Here is a 25,085-nt window from a genome sequence, read left to right on the forward strand (position 1 = left end):
TATAACAACAGCAATTTCTCAGAGTAAACAAGTCTCTCAGACGACATGTGTGATAAAGAAGCATTACTTTTATTGCGTTTGTAATAGTCCTATCAATAATGTAATTTGCTAAGGTTAGGCTACAACGTTATATTTAACAATCACCTTCCTTTTACATATAAATAAAGTATTTTATTGTTGATATGTATAGCTTACTAATATTGTGCTGGACGACATTTAAAAAAACTTTTTACGATTTATTTAATCTATAATTTATGATCAAATAAGCGTTTTTGACGAACTTCAAAAGGTTAAATGACTTTTTATTATCGAATGAGACAAAAACATATTAAAAAAGCACATACTAGCTGAAAACAAAAAAAAGGACAAAAGTAAAAAAAAAACACATACGGTATGAGAATGACGATAAACAGTAAATTGCAAAATATGAAAGAACATTTCTAAACCACTACGCCAAATATATGGAAAGGGTGTTTGGGGCTACGTGTAAGCCCTTCTTCCTAAAGTGGTCTAATGAGAATAACTGCAATATCAACAACGGGACCCCAAGAAATAGAATTATCAAAACACGAACATTCCTAAACACATTTGCATTGAATAGCTCACTCACTTCACATTGTACGACATCCGCAAGCCACCAAACAAATAGTCAGCGACATTGTCCGAAAGATTAAACCAAATAGGGTATTGTTGCCGGACAAATCTTTAAACTGATAAATTTTACATCAGGTCGGAGCTCAACTAAACTTGAAGTAATATTTAAAGAATATTGCATCTTGATATTCCGAAAATGGTCGTTCACAGAGCTCTATTAAACAATTTAAACTGCGAAGCAAAATTTAAACCCTAAGACAATTTAACGCCAATTTTTCTAACAGCACTTGTTTTGTTTAGTACCCGTCGAAAATGTATATCTTATTGTCTGGTTCACGATAAACCACAGTGGCAGTTGCATATAACAGCATAAAGCATGTCATTTTGTCTGCCAGGGCTAAAAGGGAGCAAATTTGTCACTTCATTTACGAAAGTGCGTTTTTATGCACGATTTTTGTGAAATTGAAGGTAAATTTAAGTAAACCAACAACGCAACGTAGGCTATACAGTACACTATACTAGAGCAAAATATTTGCGCAAAGCGGGGTTATACTGTTTTCGTTAAACAGGCAAAACATAACTTTGAAGAGGACGGTGAAACGTTCGCAAGAGCCGATAATCCCCCAAAAAACTGTAAAATGTTTTTTTGTATTCATAATTTTTTCCCACAATTCAAAAGAATTGCTTGCTTATAATTTTAGGTCCGCTTGTCCGTTAAAAAAAATTGCACCCGTCTCAATCTGAAAAGCTAAGTTTTCAACTAAAGATAAGCTCTAAGCCCTGTATGGTTGTTTTTAAGGCTATGTATCCATCAGATATCTTTGTCAAACCCGGAGTATATGCCATTGTGTAACTGGGCGGCGGGCATTTGTAAGCATTTCCTTCCAATGAAGTTTCTCTAGACCAGAGCTCTTGTGACCAAGGTAAATCTAAATATCACAGAGAATCAAACCCAACGCTTTTCTTTATAGATTTTACAACAAAAGTATACAGTATTAGGGTTCTTCATATTTCATACATTTAAGTACGTTTTAGTACTGTGCATTTCTGAAAGAAAATACCTTTAAACCCCTTTTTCTTCATACAATTAATGTTTATAAATGGGCTGCTATGTTTAAAAGAACATATAGGTTTATCAACTGGTTGTCGCGCGAATATTTGACGGGCAAATTTTCCACAACAATTTTAAATTTTCCACAACAAAATTTTATTTTCTGATATGCAACTTTGAATTAAACATAAAAACTCAACCGCCCTGACACGTCCACATTATATCAACGAATACGGAAGAAACAGGTCACGACAAATAGTGTGTTTATCACAGTCAAGGTCGTAAAAGCTTTTTGTGTCTTAGTAAAATTAGGATTTAATAAAATTTTGTTGGGGTATGTTTATTTTCCTTGTCATTTTTTTATTTGCAATGGTTTTATTGCTACACCAATTCACAGTTCTATATAAACTAAAGTGTAAAAATTAGCTAACCTTTCCGATAGTGTCGTTCCGCCCAATAGTGTCATGATCCATAACAGTAATTTCCACCTGAATGTCTCGAAGTCGATCCATTGGGGCACTGAATGTAAACTCTTCGCCAAAGTCCGGATCAAGGCTGTTTCTTACAACCGAGGTCTTTTTCTTTTCGATTCGCTTTCCGCGATGAAGGAGCCAAATTTTCACATACGGATCTATTTAAGTAAAAAACATACACCACGTTAAATGTTAGTTTAGAAGTCGAGTCGCCTGTGCGTGCCTGTACGCTAATTCGCAATGTTGGCAACGCGTGTAACGCTTTAAAATATATGTTTTAGGCTCTATGCAGTGATAATTTACCATTAAAATTTAATATGAAAAACAGTAAAACCTCACAGTAAAAAAAACGCCAGAACGCCACCTTACAAATATTATGTCAAGTGTTATACAATACATTTATCCGGTCAAATGTGGCCCACATACTCTTTTAATCGGCCAGTCATCTTATTTATATAGACTAGTGATGGAATCAATATCTTTTATTTTACACTAGCTTGTGATCAATATGCCTGGCCAAACGTTTCTGCATTTATTTCCTTTTTCTCTTGCCGCTAAGAGTGCCAAACTTGTATTTTAGTGTCTTACGTATTATGGCATGCCAATGAGTTAGCATGAAGGCGCCATGTGTCATACCTTTTCTCTGTGTCTATAACCCGATCTGTTAAAAAAGAAAAACAACTGGGCTGTTTAACTTGAACCCCAAAAAATATAATTTCTGCCAAATTATTTAATTAATGCAAATTTTTATACAGCCTTGCTATATGCCCTTTTTCGGTTCGTTCAACATTCGTTCAAGTCAGTTGTGGAGACAGTGCTTATCTTTTTATGCGCCCAAATACATTTAGTATGGCATGCTTTGACGTAACTTTTGACGTCATATGTAATTTTTTATGCTCATCAAAAACTACTATTTCTGGATAGGCCCTTGACACGCTATGAAACGATTATGTTTTTGTCAACATTGGAAGTGAAGAGTTTTCATTAAAATTAGATTTCTGTTGTACATCAAAGCTAACATATACTTTAGGTTCAGGTAACATGTAGTTTGGTTGACTATTCATTTTTAATTTATGAAATTTACTAAAAAGACAAAAAATCCAATGTTATGACCTAGTCCTATAGAATAAATGTATTGTTACCTGAGGTTCCATTTAAATCCATAGGTTTAAGGTTTCTTCCTTTAATAATCCCGATATCAAGAATCCCTTCAATTGGTTGGTAGCAAAGAGAAAGCTGAAGTTCTCCCCGTTTGTTCTTAGGGAGACAAATATGTGTGTTTTGATACGTGCGTGAAACAATATAAAATGACAACATTATTCATTTAAATTTTCGAATTTCTTGTTTCTCCAGCATTTACAGTAATAAAAATCTGCATGAGGATAAAGCGTACATCGATTTTTCCCAGGAAAGTAGTTTTTTCTGTCCAAATAAGAACCTGTCCGAGTATGAACTGACAAATTCTATACAGTCATGTTCATGTTTAAATTTGGTTTAATTTGTCTACCCCTTGTTTTTACTTATATGTATTAGCAAAAATAAGCCGCGGGCTGGATTTAATCGCTTGGCGGGCCGAATCCGGCCCGTATGTTGCCCAGGTATGGTATAGTACAAAGTATGTTGGCGTACCGATCCTTTACATGGAACAAGGTGTAGACATTGAACAAGCTCCTCTGCCAGATTAATGGTGTGTAGAGGAACCAAGACCTCACCAATTGGATCGTTACGACTAAACCTGTCGTAATCAAGCACTTGGAGATAAAGGACCCGCTGTTGAATCTTCTCATACGTAAGACCTAATATAAACACAGGAAACCGTGGTGAATGTTGGCTAACCAAACCTGAAATAAAATCACCGATAAAAATAGTAGAATACAGTTCTACTGTAGTAAGCACTGTTAAGGTTGTAATAAGTTCTTTGTGATAAGTAAATACTGTACAAGAGAAGTTTATTTTCTTTAATTATTTTTTATTGGCGATTTCGATATACTATCTTATGAGGTTACATTTTGATTTTCCTAATTTCAACTTAGCGCCTAATTTTTAGATTTAATTTTTATTTTGTCTTTGCTGCTTATAAACGAATAATATGTTTTATTAAACTTTCAAAAAATAAAAATATTTCACCCCAGCCCGCCCAATTTTTACCTTTGCTTGGCTACGCCACTAACTCTAACAATATTAAAGAGATAAGAATAACATTAACATCGAAATAAAACACAGTTCAGAATAGGATCAAAAGAGAACTAATAACTTACTGGCGGAATAAGATCCTAGATTAAAACGGCAAACGATTTGGTCACTTAAATTATTTGTTCCAACTTACTAGTTAAAGTCATCGTTTTTCGCACTTTTAAAACAAATACGCTGAAACAGATGGTTACGTCAACGACCTAAAAGTTACACGTCAAAAAACGAACCTAAGATAGCTATAAGATGGTAAACGGTGGACCGCGGATTGTAGCAAAATACAAGTGGACCGTTCGAAAATAAAATAATTTTTTTTTGGAACAGCTGTCTTTAATCCAATTTAAAATTGCCCAGTTCCAACGCACTTGCTTTGGCTACGCCTCAGTGGACGTAACGCAAATAAATCAATATTAAACTTTTATAAAACGTAATTTAGTTATCGAGTGAGAGCGACCTATAGCTACTGATTTTTGATATCTTAATTTGTTATTTAAAGTCTTAAATTAAAAAAATTTAAAGGAGGTGTGGAAACTATTTTGTTAAATATTGAGAGCGGTTCAATGAAATGAATATTTGGTGATAGAATGATAACTCTGGATTCTGGAATGTGCATAAAATATCTGAATGATATTTGTTATCAGACGTTAACCAAGAACAGTCAATGATCAACAAAAGATACATAAAACTTATTAAAATTGTTAAGAAAAACTCATTTTTCGACAATGTTTCTCGAATCAAAATTTAATAAACTTTTTTTCATTATATGCTTTATTGGTTTTGTACCCTACGTGACGTTACGACTATAAATTATGCATTCGCATTACTCGCACCCAGAGCGACATTGGCTTTCCAATTAGATGATTTTGTAATCGCGTGGGCTTGTGACCGCATAAACAGCTAATGAGCATGTGTAGTTCAAATGTTATAAATCGTATATAGCATATAATCGCGTGGGCTTGTGACCGCATAAACAGCTAATGAGCATGTGTAGTTCAAATGTTATAAATCGTATATACGATTTATAACATTTGAACTACACATGCTCATTAGCTGTTTATGCGGTCACAAGCCCACGCGATTACAAAATCAACAGAACAATATAATCGACAATGGCCAGCAGAAACGTTTAAAACAAGTTTAATACTTTTTTGGCCATCATTTCGCGCAAGTCATCTCCAAGTAGAATCACTGATAAAAGAAATACCTAATTTCAATCCAAGTCATTTGACTCACTGACTTAAGCCAAGTCAAGTCTTTGGAGCTTAATATTGTCATGGCTAAGATTATTTTCTGTTATTTATTCCTCTATGAAGATAGTTGAAAAAATGTTATTGAAGTTGTGTAAAATCTTTTTTTGGTGCTTATATCACCAAGTAAACCCGGGTTATATGTTAATAAGGCATTGCGATAACAGATTACAAGTTGCCTGTTAAACAATTTAAACAAAGACTAGTTGTCGTTGCACTCTGTACATGATTTACTTTAGGACACACCAACCTTCAAACGATAAGTTTTCATGCCAAGTTGGATTAAGGGTTTTGTGTCGAATTTTCGTTTCAAGTTTTCTTTTTCGATCAGGTAAAAGGCAGCACTTTACAAAGGGATCGCTTGTTCCTGACAGGTCCATAGCGGGAAGGTCATATGCCTACAAAATAACCATTTTTAGTTCTTAATTCAGCTTCAATACTTTTAGGTTTTTCATTCTAAACTAATTTATGCCGTAAAAATATTTTAAACCTTGTAAAATATGGTATAATTATTGTTTAATATGTTAAAGACAAGCCAATATGTTTCAGGCGTTACAAAAACCCAAAACGGTAAGCTTAATCAGTTTTTCATCAGTTTTACATTATAAGCGAAACGATTAGACGTCATGTTATGCAAACGAATACCACTTGCTGAATGGCTTGGAAAACTTACTCTGATAACTTTAACGCTGAGCGAGTTGTCGGCAAAAGCGTACTTGGTACTGAACTCCACTTTGCCCAGATATTCAGTGGGTGATTCTTCGTTGTTCTGCGAGAAAGTTCGGCGCAATTATAAGACATATATTTTGTACTAAAGTATATTTTAAAAGCACACCAACGCAAAAGTTGTTGCTTTCAGTTGAAGTAACTAGGCAAAGTTTAAGTAAGAGATTCCATTTGCCTAAACTTTATAGTCATCTGTTTTAAAATCTAGACACAATTAGGTACGCAAAACGCACTTACATCGAAGGATAGTTCAAAAGGCAACTTAAAACCTTCTGGAATGTAAGATGATGAGGTAAAGCGTGATCGTCCATTGGTACCAGTATTTCCGTCGGATGAGCCAGCGGAGTAGGACATGGATATTTGTCTTTGCGGAGGTTGGACACGACGGACACTAATAGTACCCATTGTAGGAGGCTGGTCATATCTTTAGGTTCAAACGAAGTATAAATCGCATGTTAGAAAAGTTCATATTTGTAACATAACAATGCTTTGATAGGCAAGAAGCATATTTGTCGCAAATACTGAGCCTATTATAGTTAAATAAAAACAGAATACTACTAGTGTTGCCAATACTTTATTTAAAATAAACTAAACCCGGCCTGCACAACATACAACCTGCACAACGTTTTAAAGCGGTTTGTATGCGGTCACAATGTGATATCAATTTTTCGATTTGCTACTTCTATTTAAAAAATCGGATTTGCTTTGAGCAAGTTGTGTATGGTTGAAATGACTGTAAGTAATAGACCAAAAAGTCGCATTTCATACTTTATAGTTTTACAAATATTTGCGAGTGGATTAATATATCGAGAAAGTTTTGCGCCTCAGAGTACGCGAAGTATCTGTTTTGGGGCTAAAAAACCGTGTACATTTTCTCCAGCCCCTAAACTATATTATTTGGTATGTTTTACTTTGTAACTATTTCCCTTCAAAGATCTACCTGTTATCAATATAAAAAGTTATTTACAATACTAAAAACTTAATCTAATTTCGTTTAATCTTGAAGCGTAACAAACTTGCTCAGCTTATGTGACACGCAATTGTACCACTCACAAGGAATTATTTTTTGACGAACGCGAAAATTCACTAGATTGCGTTCCATTCTTGTCGTTTCCAGAAAACCAGGAGTTGACTTTGCGCCAAAGATGGCCGGGCCCACCCTTCTCTGGTAAGCTGTTAGAAGTTTTGATGTTGCCCCTTTCGGCCTCATTTTCTGTCTCTGAATCATCCTAAGGAGATAGTTATGTAAACATATATATAAATCACATTGCCTTGACGTGGTTTAAATAACAATCTTTATTGTGCTTTGCTCAATCAATTGTTTTGTTATAAAGTTTTTTAATTGTAACTTTTTGTTTTAGATTGTTTTAAAGGCTGTTTTCACCTGGGCACAACCGGATACCTTTGCCAACAAGTGAAAACACACTAAGGATGGGGTCGAAAGCGTCCCCAGAAAACATTGTAAAGCATTGCATGATCGCCGAAATTCTTCTACTATCCGTGTTGTCTGTCACTTATTTCGTTGCTATTCGAAAGTATAGAACTATAGACCCGCGAAATTTAAATGGCATTTTTCAATTGTTAAGTATGTACTGTATAGCCTACTTAGTAAGGATAGCAGAACGTCGCAAAGCTAAACGAACTGGTGTACAACTCAGCGTGACACAAGTAAGACAATACACAAAAAAGTGTTAGTTTAGTTCAGGTTCTTTGGTTAACTTGGTTGTATAGTAAAGCATACCGGAAACTAAAAGCAGCAAGCAATGCCTGAACTGAACACATAGATCGTTACACACGATCACTGACAGACCTTTTAATAGAGTTGAAACAAAAACTGAAAATTTTGACATCTATGATTAAGCAAGATTATTCGGAACGAAATAATTTCAATTTGTACGGTACGGCGGTTACGAAATTTTCTTGCAAATCAATACAACCTGTCGTACTAAGTTGCGCAAAACACGCACATTGCTGATATTATAAAGACAAGTAAATTCAGACAAATGCAGAAAAAAAAAAGAATTTTATTAACATGGTAGTCACCTGCGATAACCCAAAGGATCTAGACATCCTTAAAAAAACGCTTTCACTCATTGCAGCTTTGCTGTCTAAAAACAAATCTTCTCAACATAAAAAACAATTATTTCCTGATCAAATGACCAATGACCTAAACAAAAATGTTAAGCGTTGATGACAATCAACATACTATATGTCATAACAATTTTATATGTTTTATATCAGACGTAAACTTGACGGACCATATTTATTTTATGTATAAGTGTAACAAATAAATCAGAAATGGAATACTAGCACTTTCCTTGCAAAGAAGTGAAAAATCATCAATTGCGTAAAATCTTTTTTGTAGTACACTATGTACAACTTTTGACAAGTCATATCTAGATAACTTTGAAAACTGACATGTAAAACTGAACAATAAAAACGTAATAAATAACTACGTTTGAGCAAAGCGAATAACTCTCTCTGTCGATTTGCTGTTTTGCCTTTCAAGTAACTCGAACTTTCGAAGAAGTTGTTGATTTACGACTTGAGTTTTACAATCACAAAACAGGCGCACAATATTCTTTCTTAAGCTGCGTGTCATACGTTCTCGCTTTTGACAAAAAATAAATTTCGGGTCTGGCAGAGCCGAACACCCGCCACGTTAACGACAATGGCTGAAGCGTTTACAATGAAAGCCAAATCAATATGGGAAGACAGCCTTCCAGCCTTATCTTGCCTGGCGCTGGCTTTAAGTGTAATTAAACTATTATTTTAAGGATTCCTAGACATAAGCTAAAGCACCAAACTGATTCTGCCTCTTACAGATTCGACAAGCTATACAACTCCTAGATTTATATCATCAAGTTTAACGGGTAAAAATACTTTTAGTAAGATGTATACCTAAGACAAGATATACAAAAGGTTATGATAAAAATAAGCAGTAATAGAAAAACGTACAGTTCGTATAGTGTTAAAAAAACAGATATATAAAATAATAATCTAATCATTCGAAAGAGAAAATAAGTAAAAGTCAAGTTGTGTTTAATCAAGTAAAGCCGTTTAATCATGTTCCAATCCGAATCATCGTTCAAGTCAAATTGTGATTCAACTTGTCTCCGTCAATGTATGCCCATTACCATTAAAAACAAAATCTCTAACCGTTGCCGTTACGGTGCAATCAATTCGATTTATTAGGGCCAGAATTTCCACACGACACAACACATCAAGACATATCTCATGGGAGACGAAGATCGTCAGGCAACCGGCCATGACCTGAGCTGTCATTTTATGTCATGTTTGAAAAGCTATATTAGAATTAAATTCGTAAAACACTTCTAACAGTGAAAAAAATAAAATAACTATCGCGAGTAAAAAGGAACTGTGTAAATCGCGGTTATAAGAGAATCAGTTTTACTGTATTGTGTTTTTGCGAAAAAATTATATCAGATCTATGAGTAAATGTAAATCGGCGATGATGTTCTATCCGTGGTCGTATCTTATTGCTGGTGATATGTGCATTTACAATTATCTGTCGTATAATTAGCCATGTATATTTCGAGGTCGTTTATTTCATTATAACGCCTTTGAGGTCATGACAAAATCCCGTAAACCTGCCTATTATCATATTTAATGAACACTTTTATAAAAAAGGTATATTCTCCCAATATGTCAGTTTAAATTTTGTTTTCATATGATGAGCTACTATTATTAACTGATATATACTGTGTAGGCTCATATGTTTGCATACCCATATACCTCCTAAGTAGCGATATCTGATACGTGTTTTTCTCACTACTGATGACCTACTTTTTTTAATATACCCTTTACTGACACCTAGCGGAAGTTTAAAGTTTAGAGGATACGCTATTAACCAATACATATCAAAAGATGAAAATCGATTGGCTATTCAAAATTGCCACTTAATATAAATTATTAACAGGCAAAAAATAGCAAGTAACATATATATATGATGTTTGCCTCACATTCACAAGCATGTCGAATCTTGAAACACGGACAGTCGGACACAAAATCGATGTTCTATTAATGTCGTCATGCAGACATTTAATCAATACTTACGATTATTACAAATTTTCAAGAACCTACACGACCCCCACTTGGGCGTATGTAAGCATAATATATAATCATCATATACAATTTGACAAAATGTTCACACTTCTTTACAGATTGTTTTCAAACCGATTTACGCGATAAACATTAAAGTAACTAGAGTTCCTCTTTAAGGTTTATTTGCGTCATAATGACTTTTTATCCTAAAAGCGAAAAATGTATTGTCGGCTTAGATCAGCGCTTCTCAACCGGTGCGCCGCGGCGCACTGGTGCGCCATGGAAGGCTGCCAGGTGCGCCGCGAGCAAAATAAAAAATAAATTAATATATATAAAACATGTATTTTTTACTTTCCTATTAAGCTTAGCCCATTGATTCCACAGTAATTTCAAGTGGAATACACAATAAGACCTACAAAGCAACAATCAGCAGCGACCTAATAACGCCAAATTCACCACGACAGACTAAAATATAAAATAGTCTAGATAAGACCTATACATGTCGAAATAAGTCCAAAATTACTCGGAATATGACTAAACTGGACAAAATAAGCCATAGACTGTAGAGAAAGCCGGGTATAGGATGATTGGAGACACCTGTCTGGCATTGGCCGTTTGCTGTCGACAGTTGGGCGCCGCTGTTTTAGCCCTGGATTTTTTACGCCTGTATGGGCTAATGGGCGGGTAGTTTGTGGTGTTAGCAATTGGGTTAGGTTTGAAAATATTTTGGGAGTTAGTGATAGTTATCGGTGGGGTTTGGATTAAAAGGTTGTTTAGGCCTTATTTTGGCCATTTAGGTCTGATTCCGATTTCGTCATTATTGCGACTATAGGTATTAGTCCTATTTTCGCCTTATTCCTAACTGTCTTTTGTTCCGAAGTTGATATTGTTTTTATTTGGGTCTCAAGGCTGAAGTCCCTTTAAAGATATGCAACTATAAAGCCTATATAACAAAAAATTGCAGGCAATTAAAGTGAAATAGAGGTAAAACTAAAAAAATTCGCGCTCGCTTCGCTCGCAAGTGCGGCGCCACGTTCTCAGATGTCTCTAGGTGCGCTCCAAGTACAAAAGGTTGACATTCGAGACTGGCGCTCCTAGAGCTCGGAGCAAAATAAGTGAAAAAGTCAGTTATGCACAAGCGGCAGGCGAAAGTGCAATGAGTGCACGGAAAAGGCCAAACTGTTTAAGCTTTAGAGCAGTGGTTCTCATCCTGGGGGTCGCAAGGGGTTGTCTGGGGGGTTGCCGTGTAGAATTTCAAAAAAAAAATAATCATAAGAATTAGGCAATATGAACTAAAAGTTTAGCAATATAGAAGGAGCAAAAGCAACCGCCAGTCTAACGTTTGTCTTTGTGTGGCTTTTGCTGCAGTGAACTTGTCGCGTTTATGACGTCACAATTACACTTTTAATTAATGAATCCAGCCTATCTTCAGTCAAACGATGTCTAATAAAAATGAATGTACGCTCAAACCAGGATTGCCAGAAGGCCTAAAATTCGAACCAAAAACGACAATTTTTTCTAATTTTAACTGCTGTGTCCGACGGTTTGTAAATCATCAGTACAGTAAGCTATCTGTCCCAATTTTGCCGAATTTATTTGGAACATTTGATGAAGTAAAACCATTGGCTCACGAGGCCTTCAAAATAGTTTATACCAACTTTACAAACGTAAGGACAAAAATTTTTAATTCCTGTGCAGCACAAAACCGTCAGGTGGACTATAGGGCGCTCTAGTTTCAAATTGAAATTTAGGCCAACTTACAATAAAACTCGTGCTAGGTTTACAATAGGTTACAGGCAAACTATTTCAACTTTTAGCGGTATTATAACTTTTTACATAGCCTTTTCTACAACATCCACAGAATTTCGAAAATAAAATTTTGGTGTTGCAGTTTTGGCAAAAGGAAATAAAATTTACAGAAACTTTATTATTGCACTGCTGTTAACGTCTAACCGTTTTGTAAATTTGTGAGAAATTTGGCTGCCACCAAGAACATTTACCTCTACTGATTCCCTTTAGTCTCGCACTAGGTACATGGTACATATTATTTGACCTAAAATGTGTGAATTTCACACCAACAATGTCCTAAGCCTAAACCAAGCATCTGGCAACCCTGGCTCAAACCGTAACTTTAGCTTGTTATATGCATAGCGCATTTTAGCCAAATCTTAATACAATCCTAGTCTAATTTTTTTATCTCTATTTGAATTTTGCCAATTTTAAAATGTTTTTTTTATTTACTCAGGTTTATGTATCACACACTATAATTAGGGGGTCGCACAAGTTATCGAAAACTTAAAAGGGGTCGCGAGAACAAAAAGGTTGAGAACCACTGCTTTAGAGGCACTAACCAGCTTAAAAGAGAATATTTATGGAATTTAATGAATGAGGTCGATTTTCCTCTGAAATAAATTATAGGAATTGCAGAAATGAAAGGGACTCTAGTAGACGTGACGTGTACGTCCAGGGAAAATGTACTTGACCTTCATAGAAGTCTACTGAATGTGTCATACATTCGGAATGCTCGTCTTTACGAGTCCGATGTGATTAATGTGGGAATTGGTTGGGTACCAATTCCACTCCCGAATAAAGCTATTGCAAGCCGGATTGAAGAACAGTTTGGAGAAGTAAAAAAAGTGACAAACAGAAAAGACAAAGAAGGATTGTTAACCGGAATGAGAATTGCAACAATGAACAAAGCGGATTTAGAAAAAAATCCAATACCAAGTTATTTACGAATGAACGGTTGTGAATTTTATGTAACCTACCACGGACAAAAAAGGACTTGCAAGTATTGTGGCGAAACTGGCCACAAACAAGCTGATTGCGCAAAGCGAAAAGCTGATTACCCACAGCTTCACAGTAAAGCAAACCAATCAACAATTGCGCCAGGCCAGATTACCAGCTCATCAACGCCTCTGCGCTCAAAAGCCGGTGACAAAACTCAGCGCAAACGCACGAGAATAGAAACGAATCACTTCCCGGGGTTGATGCAATCCCCGTTGATAAGCAAAACAACGCAGAATCTCCGAGCTTACAACTACAAACATCCCGAAAGCGACCCCGCACCAGTCCACCTTTTCTCCCTGACAATAAATCAAGAAGCATGAGCGAAGTTACCGTCTCACTGGATTACCCAAATTGTCACACGGACAGTCTTCTGGATCCCCAATGCCGTCAGTTTTACTGCTGCAAATGCAAACAAGAATATAGAGTTACCAACGCATGCTGTGATGACACCGTCTTGTTTTTGGTGCCCTTGGAGGAAACAGTGGCCAACTGAAGTGCCAGGCCAAAATGAGACTTATTCCCTGCTGTGAGGAAATACAACCGGAGTTTGGAATGGACGGCGATATGCTCGAGTGCATCCAATGCAAAAGGTACGCAATAACGTGTGTGTGTAACACTGTAAATGCCCTTCCAAACATTACCATGTCCAAGGAATGTTTAAATCATCTATGCAAATATAAACTGATACACTGCAGTTGCGTGAAAAAGTCCGACGAGGTTATTGCACCGAGACGGCCATATAACTGCAGTTGCGGGTTCCAATATGAATGGGTTATCGAACTAGGAGTACAGATGAAAAATTAGATGTATTATGATAACTATTTTGGTGTATATTTTTTGTTGTTGTATAATGAGCTTCAATATCGCATCAATTAATGTGGGGGGGTTTCGAAATCCGCGCAAACGAAAGCCAATCTTAAATTTCTTAGAGAGAAAACCTTTAATATTGTCCTTTTGCAGGAAACACACTCCTCAGTAAGAGACGAAAAATTATGGGAAATGGAGTGGGGATCTAAAATATTATGGGCACATGGCTCTACTCGCAGTAAAGGAGTTGCCATTCTATTGACAAAAAATACCTCGATGTCGATTAAGGAGCTAGAAATAGACCTCGAAGGGAGGTATCTAGTTACCTCGTTAACGGTTGAAGGCAAAGAGTTTAAATTGTGCAACGTTTACGCCCCAAACAAGAACGATTCTAAGTTTTTTGACCGACTATTTGCGAAACTGGCATCTATTGACAACTCGGAGTTAATTTTGGGGGGTGATTTTAATACGATTTTGCAGGGTAACTTCGATAAAAACCAGGGTCCCTCTCATTCTAACCGAAACTCTTGTGCCAGAGTTGTATCGCACATGCAATCCTACAAGTTAAGTGATGCGTTTCGATATTTGCACCCTACGGCCCGCCAATACTCAAGGTTTCAGGTAAACCCCATGACCGCCACGCGTATTTGTTTCTTTTTAATATCGGAGTCATTATTAAATTACCTAAATTCCGCAAATATCACACAAGCCATTTAATCAGATCATAAAATAGTAACCCTTTCGATGACAGTCTCGAGTTCTTCTCGTGGCAAAGGATACTGGAAGCTAAACACAAATCTCTTGCTCAACAACGAATACATAAAAAACGCGAGGCACACAATACGTGATTATGTGGCCAACAATCCTAAACATGAGGCGAATCCACACATTCGGTGGGATGCTCTTAAAGCAGTAATCCGTGGGGAGTCCATTAAACACAGCGAGCAAACCGCAGTCAACCGCAATATCTAGAACGGGCAATAGAAGACATTGAACGAGAATTAACGCTGACAAATCAACTTAACACGGTTCAAAGCGATAAGTTGGTCAAATTAAAACTGGAGTTAGATAACTTGATTGAAAGACGTACACAAGGTGCTATTATTAGAAGCAGAGCGCGTTGGGCAGAGATGGGTGAAAAAAACACAAAGTACTTTCTAAACTTAGAGAAACGACACGTCCAAAAAAAATCAATCAACCGCCTAAAAGTGGGTGATCAAATCCAAACAGATCCAAAGAACATTCTAAAAGAACTGGCCAATTTTTTTGAAAATCTATACAAATGATGCGATGCTAAATATACTAAGACACAAATTAACGTACACTTATCGACATTAAATCTGCCAAGGCTAGACGCAATGCAGAAAGAATCGACCGAGCGCCCAATCACGCTTGAGGAAATTCTAGCGGCAATTAACACTATGCCCAGGAATAAATCCCCGGGCCTTGATGGATTGCCGGTAGAATTTTATCAGACTTTTTGGCATGAGATAAAAACCTTGTTTTACGACGCTTGTATGTATAGTGTATACTGAAGAAACCGGTAAATTTAGTCAAAGTCAAGCGCAAGGTGTAGTAACACTGATCCCCAAGGCACATAAAGATCCTTCGCTGATAACTAATCTCCGCCCCATCTCTTTGCTTAATGTGGACTATAAAATTATGTCAAAAGTTATAAACAACAGGTTAAAAGCCAATATCGAGTTCCTAATCAGTCGAGACCAAAATGGCTTTATGAAGGGTAGATATATTGGGGATAATCTTCGCCTGCTCTTTGATATGATCGATTCCTCCGATTTTTATAAATTTCCGGGTTCCATACTATCTTTGGACATTTACAAAGCGTTTGACACTGTTGGTTGCGATTTTATTTACGCAGCATTAGGAAATTTTGGCTTCGAACATAACCTAATAAACTGGATAAAATGTTGTTATGCGGAACCTACCTGTAAAATAACTAACAACAACTTTTTGTCGCGCGAATTTAAAATCGAAAGAGGTGTCCGGCAAGGAGACCCATTATCTCCGACGCCTTTTTTTGCTATGTATCGAATGTCTAGCAACGGCGTTGCGAAAAGACGAATTTGTAGGAATACAACTGAATAACGACGAATTTAAAGTATCTCTACTTGCTGATGATACGTTAGTCTTTTTAAGAGGCGAACAGAAAGATTTCGAACGAATATTTGGTGTGCTAGATAAATTTGGAGACATGTCCGGATGTAAAATCAATATGCAAAAATCGCTTGCATTCCATGTAGGAGCCAATCGCTCTTCGACAGAAAAACCTTACGCGAACAAAGGCCTCGAGTGGCCAGAACACTCATTTAAGTACTTAGGTGTAAAAATTCCACTAAAAAACCCAAAGGAACTTTTTCCGCTTGACTTTGGTTAAGTTATAAATAAAATTAGTGCAGTCTTAAACATTTGGTCCGCTCGGGGGCTAACTCTTCTGGGACGAATTTGTATCCTAAAAAGCTTAGTGATTCTCACACTAATTTACAAAATTTGTGTTCTTCCGGTCAACCTGCCCGAAACATGGATGCGTAAACTAAAAACGAAATTATTTCAGTTTATATGGGGGTCTAGATGTGAGAGAGTTAAGCGAACAAAAATATGCGAAAATACTGAACACGGAGGAGCAAATATGTTGGACGTTGACGCATATATTATGTCGCTGAATATTAAATGGATGTCAAAACTTTTTGACGACGAGTATAATGCACCGTGGAAAACGCTTGAAAAAGGCGTTCGAACAGACAAAGAACTCGAATGCAGGCTGCGAGAAGACTTATCTGTCGCATCGAGGCAATGTTCCAAACTAATACCTCTACGCACTACTAGAAAGGCAATATCAGACTGTAGGAAGTATATGACAATAACACAATTGCAAACGCTCAAGGCCCGTCCTTTATGGGTAAACAAAAACGTCCGACGCAAGACAGAAACGTTTTATGTAAAGCCACTTATCAATGCGGGAGTTTTTGACCACAATGATCTACTAAACGAATCGGGACACTATATGACCTATGACCAACTGGCAGTTAAGTACAAATTCCACCCAACAATATTGATTTTAAAACCTTTATTAAAATGATCGCTGCTCTCCCACTCGAGTGGGACCACTCCACGGCAGGCTCGCCACCCGATACTAAACTAGTCACCACTTTAAGGCAGATACTTCAGGTACATAGCTCATCAAAAACTTTATACATTGAGATAAAAACATACACTACTGATCGTCCGCATAAAGAACAACGCAAGTGGGAACGGGATTTAAATCTTGTACCGAACACAACTCCTTGGGACAGGTTATATGAAAACACTCGTAAAGCCACAATTGAAACTAAACTGCGATCCTTTCAAATTAAGCTTAATCGTCGTGCGATTGTGACCAATGATGCGCTATCCTCTTTTGATATAACTGAAACCAACCGGTGTGTATTTTGCAATTTAAATGTTGAAACAATTTCTCATGTGATTTTTTATTGCGAACATGTTGTAAAGTTTTGGGAAGAAGTCACTGCTTGGATTTCATCAAAACTTTTTATATCCATACAAACCATTCCAGTAACTGTTCTGTTTGGTATTGTAAATGAGGATGATTTGCTAAACTGGTTACTGATTTGTGCTCGCTTTGTGATTTATCGATGTAAATACACTAAAACTTTTTCTTCTTTATTAATGTTAAAGAACATGGTAAAAACAGTGAAAAAATCAGAATACCATATTGCGCTAGGAAATAAGAATCTTGCTGCTTTTCGAGTTGAATGGTCCAGTCTGTAAACGTATACCTGTCGCTTCTTATTAAGTGCTATCAATCTTTTATCTCTCGTGCGTCATTTTCTTTCGCCATGTAACTTATTATCGCATAAATTAAAAATAGGTTGAGAAACACTGGCTTAGATTGTTGAAATACAATTTGATTGCCATAAACAGGTAAAGCACTTGAACAAAACAATAATAACAGAGTTACATATGATTTTGGGTCCAAAACTAAATAGATCTTACTATAAATTAGAAAAATATTTCATAGCATTATTTTTTATGCATAATTTTATACAATCTCGTTTCTCTAAATTGTTTAAAACTTTAAATGGACAAAAAATGTCGTTACGTAAAGTTTTAATATTTGCAACCAGATCTTCGCTGCTTAAATGGCCACGGTTCATGTTATATTAGATGTCAAAATATTCTGCTCCTAAATTCTTAGTTTATGTTGTGTATTTTTTTCTTATTTTTTAGATATGATAAATAGTACACGGCGACCCCCTGACAACTTTGGAGGTCGCGACACCCTGGTTAGGAACCAGTGGTGTAGAGTTTATCGCAAGTTGGCCAAAGGGATTGTCTGTTTTGAAAAGCTCAAGAAGGATTTTGGAAAAACCTGGTAACAATTGTCGATTTATTACTGCAATAAACACAAATACACATATAAAAGGCATTCTTGTAATGCCTAATTCAATTGCATTAACCGCTTTATGTGCTTCGTGTTCTGTCTAAAATTACTAGTTCTTTCATTCTTTAGGCTACGTCCAAAATCAAAACAAATATTGTTATTTATCTCCACCCAAATGCAACTTTTTGTGATATTCATCCCCAACAAAACCGCTTAGTTTGGGCGGTTGATAACAATCAAAGCTCCAAAACCCTTTAAGTGTTGATTCACAAAACAAACAGATTAGATCTGGATTCGGTACAACTTAAAACTGCATTGCTTAAAGTATTTTATACGAGAAACAAAAGTAACTCATTAATAATTAAAAATGATAGGACAGCCAGTCACACAGTATAGGAAACTTGTTTACAGATCTTGGCTTTATGTTTGCTGTAAGGTTTAACCTGCTATCACATCCATTGTTCGTAAAATTAATATTGTTATTTTTTTAAATAGTATATAGCCAGGGTTACTATTTTTTGGAGCTCAAAATCAGAACGCTTTCAAACAGTCACTAGATCAAGCATTTTTCGATGTCATTCAAGAATGACGTCAGTCACAAAAATTCGTCATATTAAACATGTAACTTGAGGCCTGTTGTGTCCAGTCAATCTATAGTGACGTACCATTAAATTCACATTACACGTAGGTAGGGAAATGAAAACGAACATCAAATATCACTCTTCATCAAGAGTGGCCAGAGGCCGTTCACAACAAGCTAATATCCGTGTAATGCATAAGAAAAATGTTAGCTGACCAAAAACAGGAAATTTTGGTTGACTAATTAGTACGCTGGACAATGATCTTAAAATCTGGACTGTCCAGGTTAAACGGAACGTTGTAAGCCCAAGCAAAATATATTGTATTCCACCAATTGAAGTGTCCATGTTAACTATACAAGTCAAGTATTGTGTAAGGACAAAAGTAAACATATTTGAACAACATAACATTTCAGATATGGTTTCATCATGCCGACCTGACAGAATAATAGTGTAGGCTAATTAATGGAACGGCACTGGTTTGATTTTTAGAAAAACTATTAACCTGAAACACTCACGTATTTGTCGGGTGATGATCCGAAACAGTAGAGACAAGTGACCAGAATAAGAATAAACATGGAGCAAACTGAGAAGACAAGCACTACAATTGAGTTCAGGGCGAAATAGGTTTCTGTCAAGAAAAAAATATATATTAAAAGGCTTGAAAAGACACGGGTTGATAAAACTATTATTAAGCGTAGCAAAGCGCGCATCAGTTTCCAGCGTGGCGAAACTATTACAATATAAATTTACAAAAAACAACAACTTTATTTTATGAGACATGGCGCACAACACTGTGTTATTATAGTTAAATGGACTACTTGACAAAGGATACGCTGATCGAACTGTAGGGGAGTTCTGCAATGAAAATCCGAAAACATCTCGCATATCGCAAAGAGTTTTCGCATTTACATAATTAAATTTAAGAGAAAATATGGTTTGGGGGGAAATGGTTTACCAAAACTATTTATTAGACTATTTTTTTTTTCTCTGTTCTATTTTCGTTCCTATATCTACATAATAAAAGAGAAAGTTTGTGAGATGTGTGTGGCAAGATGTTCGCCCAGTCGGTGATGATTATAATATGAAATTCGAGCAGCATTAACTCTGCGGCGCTTTAGCTCAGTGGTAGAAAACTGGTCTCGTGTGTTCGAACCTCACTGGTGGAAAACTGTTGTAATGCTCACTTTCAATTTACAATGTGTTGCATCACACTGTTACGTCACACTTAATGCGATTTACAAAATGTTTTTACAAAATGTTACAATGTGATTTGTCACTTACCAAGATTGTGTTTAAGGTTTAAGCACGTATCCCAGACCCCAGCATTAGTTAATTTAATATAGGTATATTTAGAAGTGTTTGTGTTAGGCAGAGTTTAAGTAAAGGATAGTCCAAGTTTAACGTATCCGCGCAAAACTTAAAAACTAAATTTTATAGTTTTTTTAATTTTGTAAACGATTTATGTGCATTTTTAATTGTTTTTGACTCGAAATAATTTTGACAATTTTGACAAATTTCAACCTAACGTGTAAATTTTAACAAAATTTTGATTCTTTTTTGAAAAGCCAAAAAATAAATCGCCCTATTGGTTACATTATAAATTTGGTGTAATGTGTCGGCAATTTGTTACATCAGTGGTAGACAATCTTTTGGGGGCGACAAATTACTGAGATTTTTTTGAATTGTTAAGTATCAAGTTTTACTAACACAAATATCTTTTTTTTACTATTTTTTGTCGTTTCCTAACATATTTTATGCCAATAACGTGATATACTCTTCTCAGTGATTTTAATCTTGCTTTGCCTTATATTGTTTTTGCGCTATATTTTGATCTTGTTTGTTCTTATATTAGATACAGTGATCGGATTGTGCGAGAGTCCAGTTTGTCAGGGGGATTGCATCAGGCTTTTTATCAAACTATATTTTTCGCCAAGTTTTTCCTACAGAAAAGCAAATTTTTGGTTAAAATTTTTAACATTTTACTACTCTATTTCCCGCTTTATTTTTACGATCTTTTGGTGGCCCTCGCGATCAATATGTGCGATTGTGCGACCTTTTTCGTCAAGAGCTTAACCTGTTTTCCACGTTTCGTACAAATAAAGCTGTCTTAATTTTAGGTTCGTACTTTAGCTGCCTACAAATTAAACATAAATATTGGATATAAACTTGGCCAGTTTGCCAATTTAAAATTTTGAAATTCGGTCTAAACTAGACGTGTTGCCACAAATAGCAGACCGCCCTTTAGACACACATTAACATGTTGTATTTCCAACTTTTTTGCCTGCGGCGCATACTGCGTTTGAACCTTATGCGATTTCGCTAATGACTTGACTTTTTGTTGAAAATGAACATTTTAGTTAAAGTTTAAATAACCTACATTTCACGTACAAACTAGAATTTGTAAACAGCATCCTAAATATACATAGGTTTTGTTTATAATAATTTTGCGTATTTTAACTTGAGTTTCGGAGTAGTTAATAAATGATCGTATGTTCAACTGCCGACACGAGTAAAACAGCGGATTTTAAGGGAATTACTTACAATTGATTTGGAGTTTAATCTATTTAGCTTACAGCAAACAGAAGGGCAAAAACGATTGATTTGGAAGAACAGGTCTAGTTTTACAACCCACAGAATGAAATATTTAACGCGACGGAACTAAAGGAGACGATCCGGTGAATGTAAAACTCAAGCTCTGCTATTAAGGAGGCTTTTGCTTGCGAATGAAACACGATTTAATCTTATGTGGCCACATAAATCGCAATTATTTGATCCAAAAAGGAATAGATTTTAAACTGATAAAAATCTTATTTTGTTTTAGGTATTTTTGTTTCAGTAGCTTAGGCAGCAAACATAAAGTTATGCTATTTCAACTAATACAATCAACTACTAAGTACAAGTTTTCGATGTTGCAACATGTTTTGCTTGTTTCAAGAGATTTTTGGGGGTCCTAAAGTGGCCTTAAAATATATACGTCTAATAAACTTACATATTATTTAGCGCCATGTGGACTCGACTCCCTACAAAATGCAAGTGCTGCCTAATTTGTTAGTTAAGGCATTTTTTTCTGTGATATGAGCATTGTATCGTAAGTAACATCTATTCAACTTTAAAACAATATAAACGCAATGTATTATTTTCCGTACTTATTGCGAACTTATAACGTGATTTCAGTGCGGCTATTTAGTTGTGGAATTGATAGTGCTAATCTTGTAGACTTGTTTAATGCGTCTTGTCTAAAAGTCTCCTTGGAAAATGTTTTTCATATTTAAATATTTTTTTCGCGGCTTGCGCGAATGAGTTTACTTAAATTACAATTACAAACCAAATCGTTAGAGAATACCACGCTGCTTAAGATTACAAAAATTAGACGTCACAAATTCGTACAGGGTCGGCACTGATGCTACTCTATATCTATGAAGTGCCGATACCACCACTTGGCATTGGCCCGATTCGATATTATCGGACATCCCTACTGGCGGCCGTGAGAAAAATAAAGACTGCTGATGCGGGTGTCAATAGCTAAAAGGTTGTGCATCCCTGGTTTCTCTGGCGTCACCTTGGTTTACCAAAAAACAAAACTTTTGCCTTTGCGACCCACTTGATCAGTTCACTGATATATTGTTTTCATATAGTTGCCTTTAGGTTACAACTTACAACAATATATTGAACTTACCACAAATATAAATGTAGTTTGGATACATATGGCCGTTTCTATTTATATTAGATGTAAGTTTGAACATATCACTTTAAATAAGATATAATATGATGAGAATTGCTATTCAGTTTGGGGTCGCTTGATATGTTCTTTTCTGGCTTTTAAGTATAGCGGCGCATATTGGATGGTTTGTATATAGACACACATAAAAATTAAATTTAAGCAGTTAGTAATGCCATTGCTATTTGTTCAGCTTCTTTAAAGATGTTTATTCTGGTGACGTTCCGCAAATAAAAGACCCTCTGTGCGTTAACGCCTTCGTGTAAACACTGTGGTTTGTTGCCACAGTTAGAATGAACATAATTCTTATCGAAATCATACCTAATACAATTGGATTTTACTCGCAAACAGGGCTGCGGAGTCGGTGAAAAACAACCCGAATCCAACTCCCGAGTTCGACTCCGGATAAATTGGCGATTTCGTCGAGTCCCGAGTCCGGTATCGACTCTACGCAGCATGTATTTCAACAAGTAACGTATCTAAATAAAGGTGGTTGTTCGGCAACCCCCTCCCACTCATGTCATATAAATTCTTCCACTGACAATACATGGTTGGAAAATTACCACCATTTGCTACTTTACAATGTACAGTTGGCGGAAATATCAGTTTAAAAATTTGTTACTGTGCATGAGCACGTTGGACTCGGGACTCGTGGCCCCTCAGGCCCCCCTGGCTACGCCTATGATCCGTACCCTAAAATTCAACGCCGAAACGCCGAAGTTACAATATTGTAATATCAATGTCGATCCTACTGAGCTAATCGATGAGAGAGTTGAAATGATAAAAACAGTATAACACTTACCCATTGCGCTATCTTGACTGGCGTCGAATTCAATCATTGGTTAATTTGCCTTTAACTTTACAAGACTTTAAAATGTAAATGCTACAAGTAACGCTTTTCAGTAGCAGGTCAGCAGTGATACTTCTAAATATTTAACAAGACGTCTAAAACTTATCGCTAGTTTTGACAAAGGTCATAAAAGTGCACTACACGAAAATATACTTTATTTATAATATGAATTAACTTGTCACATAGCCCTGTATTGATTCACCCAGTGCTTGTTGTCTAAAGTTACATAATTCAGCGGGACAGACAGAAAATCAATCTTACTACAAATAGGACAAGGCGTTAATTATACTACGTACTACGTCGCAGCTATCAACATGAATTGACTTGAATTTATCTTACAAACCACAATTGTCTACTCTAGTTGATAATCCAATCTTCCCTCAACTAAAAAAACAAGTTCTTTACAAAATCGTTTGGGGACAAACGACATGACTTACGTCACATCTTTCAGCAGTTACGGGGAAAATATAATTGTTGCAGTGATGCGTAACGCTGTTCAGACAAAGGTGGTGTTTTTTGTAGCGACGATTGAAAACATACAGTTTGTCGCTAATGTTTAACTGATATTATGTTGATGTGATGCATCTACAATTTTAGTGTGAAATCAAGGACAACTATGACCTACCTAGTCTAGTGTAGGCCGTACATATTTTTCCTTTTCCATTAAAAGTTTACAGTCGAAAGTATAATCATCTGGTTCATAGTTTTAACGAATGTGTCCTTAACAGGTAGTTTTGTATAGAGCATGTACTGATAACATCACGCGGGAATCCGTTCTTGGGAGTTGTGGTTTTGGGGTATAGGCTTTTTTTCATTCTATACGAGATAAACTAAAAACTCTTTTTGAAATCGGTTGAAAAGCAATCATGAATAGTTGACTTCTCTTATAACTCTGTCTAAACTATAAATGTATACTACTAAATAACACATTTCCAACAACTCATACTGTCATTTTACATAATTGTCCTGCCATTACCAAACGATAAGCCTATTATAGGGTCTTATTCCTGCGTCTGGTAGAATTGCAACACAATAATAAGGTATCAAAAACGAACACATGTTGTTCTTTGTCTTTCCAATTACCATTTTTGTTTTTTTTATTTTCGATAAAGGTGTTACATAAAACACTGGCATTGGTAAGTAACCCCTCCAACCGGAACAATGTTTACCGTTAACTACACGCAGAAACTGACAACTACTTGCTACTTGCTTACGAATTGCGGCGTTTAAAATGACTGGAAACCTGCCGAACTTCACGGTTGACTGATAACAATAATAATCTGAAGACATTCTTGATAGGGTAAGAGGACAGAAAATAAGTGCCGTTGTCTGCCGATAACTTAATTTTCGCGGTTTTCACTGCACGCCCACAAAGTCAACAAAACTGGCTTGTAAATCCGATGATTACGACTGATGGAAATATTATTCTAATACCGACTATTTCAAAACTTAACTCGTTTGCTAGAGGTTAAGAAGTATTTCTAACAAATTTTCGAACTGCGTCGTATTATTTATGAGTACTATGTTTTAAAAGTTGCTAAAATTTGTTCTACAAGCAAACACATTTAACATAAGTACTCATTTGTTTACTGTT

At 36.0% G+C, this 25,085-nt stretch overlaps 1 protein-coding gene and 1 pseudogene across 3 annotated transcripts; one reads left to right on the forward strand and one right to left on the reverse strand.

The window, feature by feature from the left end:
* Positions 1 to 297: 297 nt before the first annotated feature.
* Positions 298 to 24,364, reverse strand: LOC146136297 (synaptotagmin-7-like). 3 transcript variants are annotated; one of them, XM_083395149.1, is made up of 10 exons: positions 24,117 to 24,364; positions 19,439 to 19,551; positions 7,335 to 7,510; positions 6,519 to 6,705; positions 6,229 to 6,324; positions 5,806 to 5,953; positions 3,748 to 3,914; positions 3,261 to 3,375; positions 2,077 to 2,276; positions 298 to 1,523 (listed from the first exon to the last, which is right to left on the reverse strand). In XM_083395149.1, the coding sequence occupies exons 2-10, from the start codon at positions 19,496 to 19,498 to the stop codon at positions 1,419 to 1,421; spliced, it is 1,254 nt and encodes a 417-aa protein (XP_083251275.1). In that variant the 5' UTR covers positions 19,499 to 19,551; positions 24,117 to 24,364; the 3' UTR covers positions 298 to 1,418. The 3 variants fall into 3 exon arrangements, with proteins under 3 accessions (XP_083251275.1, XP_083251274.1, XP_083251273.1); XM_083395148.1 differs by lacking the exon at positions 24,117 to 24,364 and adding an exon at positions 23,444 to 23,623; XM_083395147.1 differs by lacking the exon at positions 24,117 to 24,364 and having other exon boundaries at positions 19,439 to 19,869.
* On the forward strand, positions 12,728 to 13,940 carry LOC146136298 (uncharacterized; annotated as a pseudogene).
* Positions 24,365 to 25,085: the final 721 nt, after the last annotated feature.

This window comes from Ascidiella aspersa, chromosome 8 (assembly GCF_963924565.1).
Source record: "Ascidiella aspersa chromosome 8, kaAscAspe10.2, whole genome shotgun sequence".
In the NCBI taxonomy this organism is placed as follows: Eukaryota; Metazoa; Chordata; class Ascidiacea; order Phlebobranchia; family Ascidiidae; genus Ascidiella; species Ascidiella aspersa.

What these genes read in the sequence shown, in the direction of transcription:
- LOC146136297 (XM_083395147.1), bottom strand. Translation starts at nt 19,633, where the DNA reads ATGCGCGCTTTGCTACGCTTAATAATAGTTTTATCAACCCGTGTCTTT. An exon ending in TCGTCAAAAAATAATTCCTT is followed by an intron (nt 6,706 to 7,334) that starts GTGAGTGGTACA and finishes TTGAACCTAAAG; the next exon opens with ATATGACCAGCCTCCTACAA. An exon ending in TTGTTCCATGTAAAGGATCG is followed by an intron (nt 3,376 to 3,747) that starts GTACGCCAACAT and finishes TGTCTCCCTAAG; the next exon opens with AACAAACGGGGAGAACTTCA.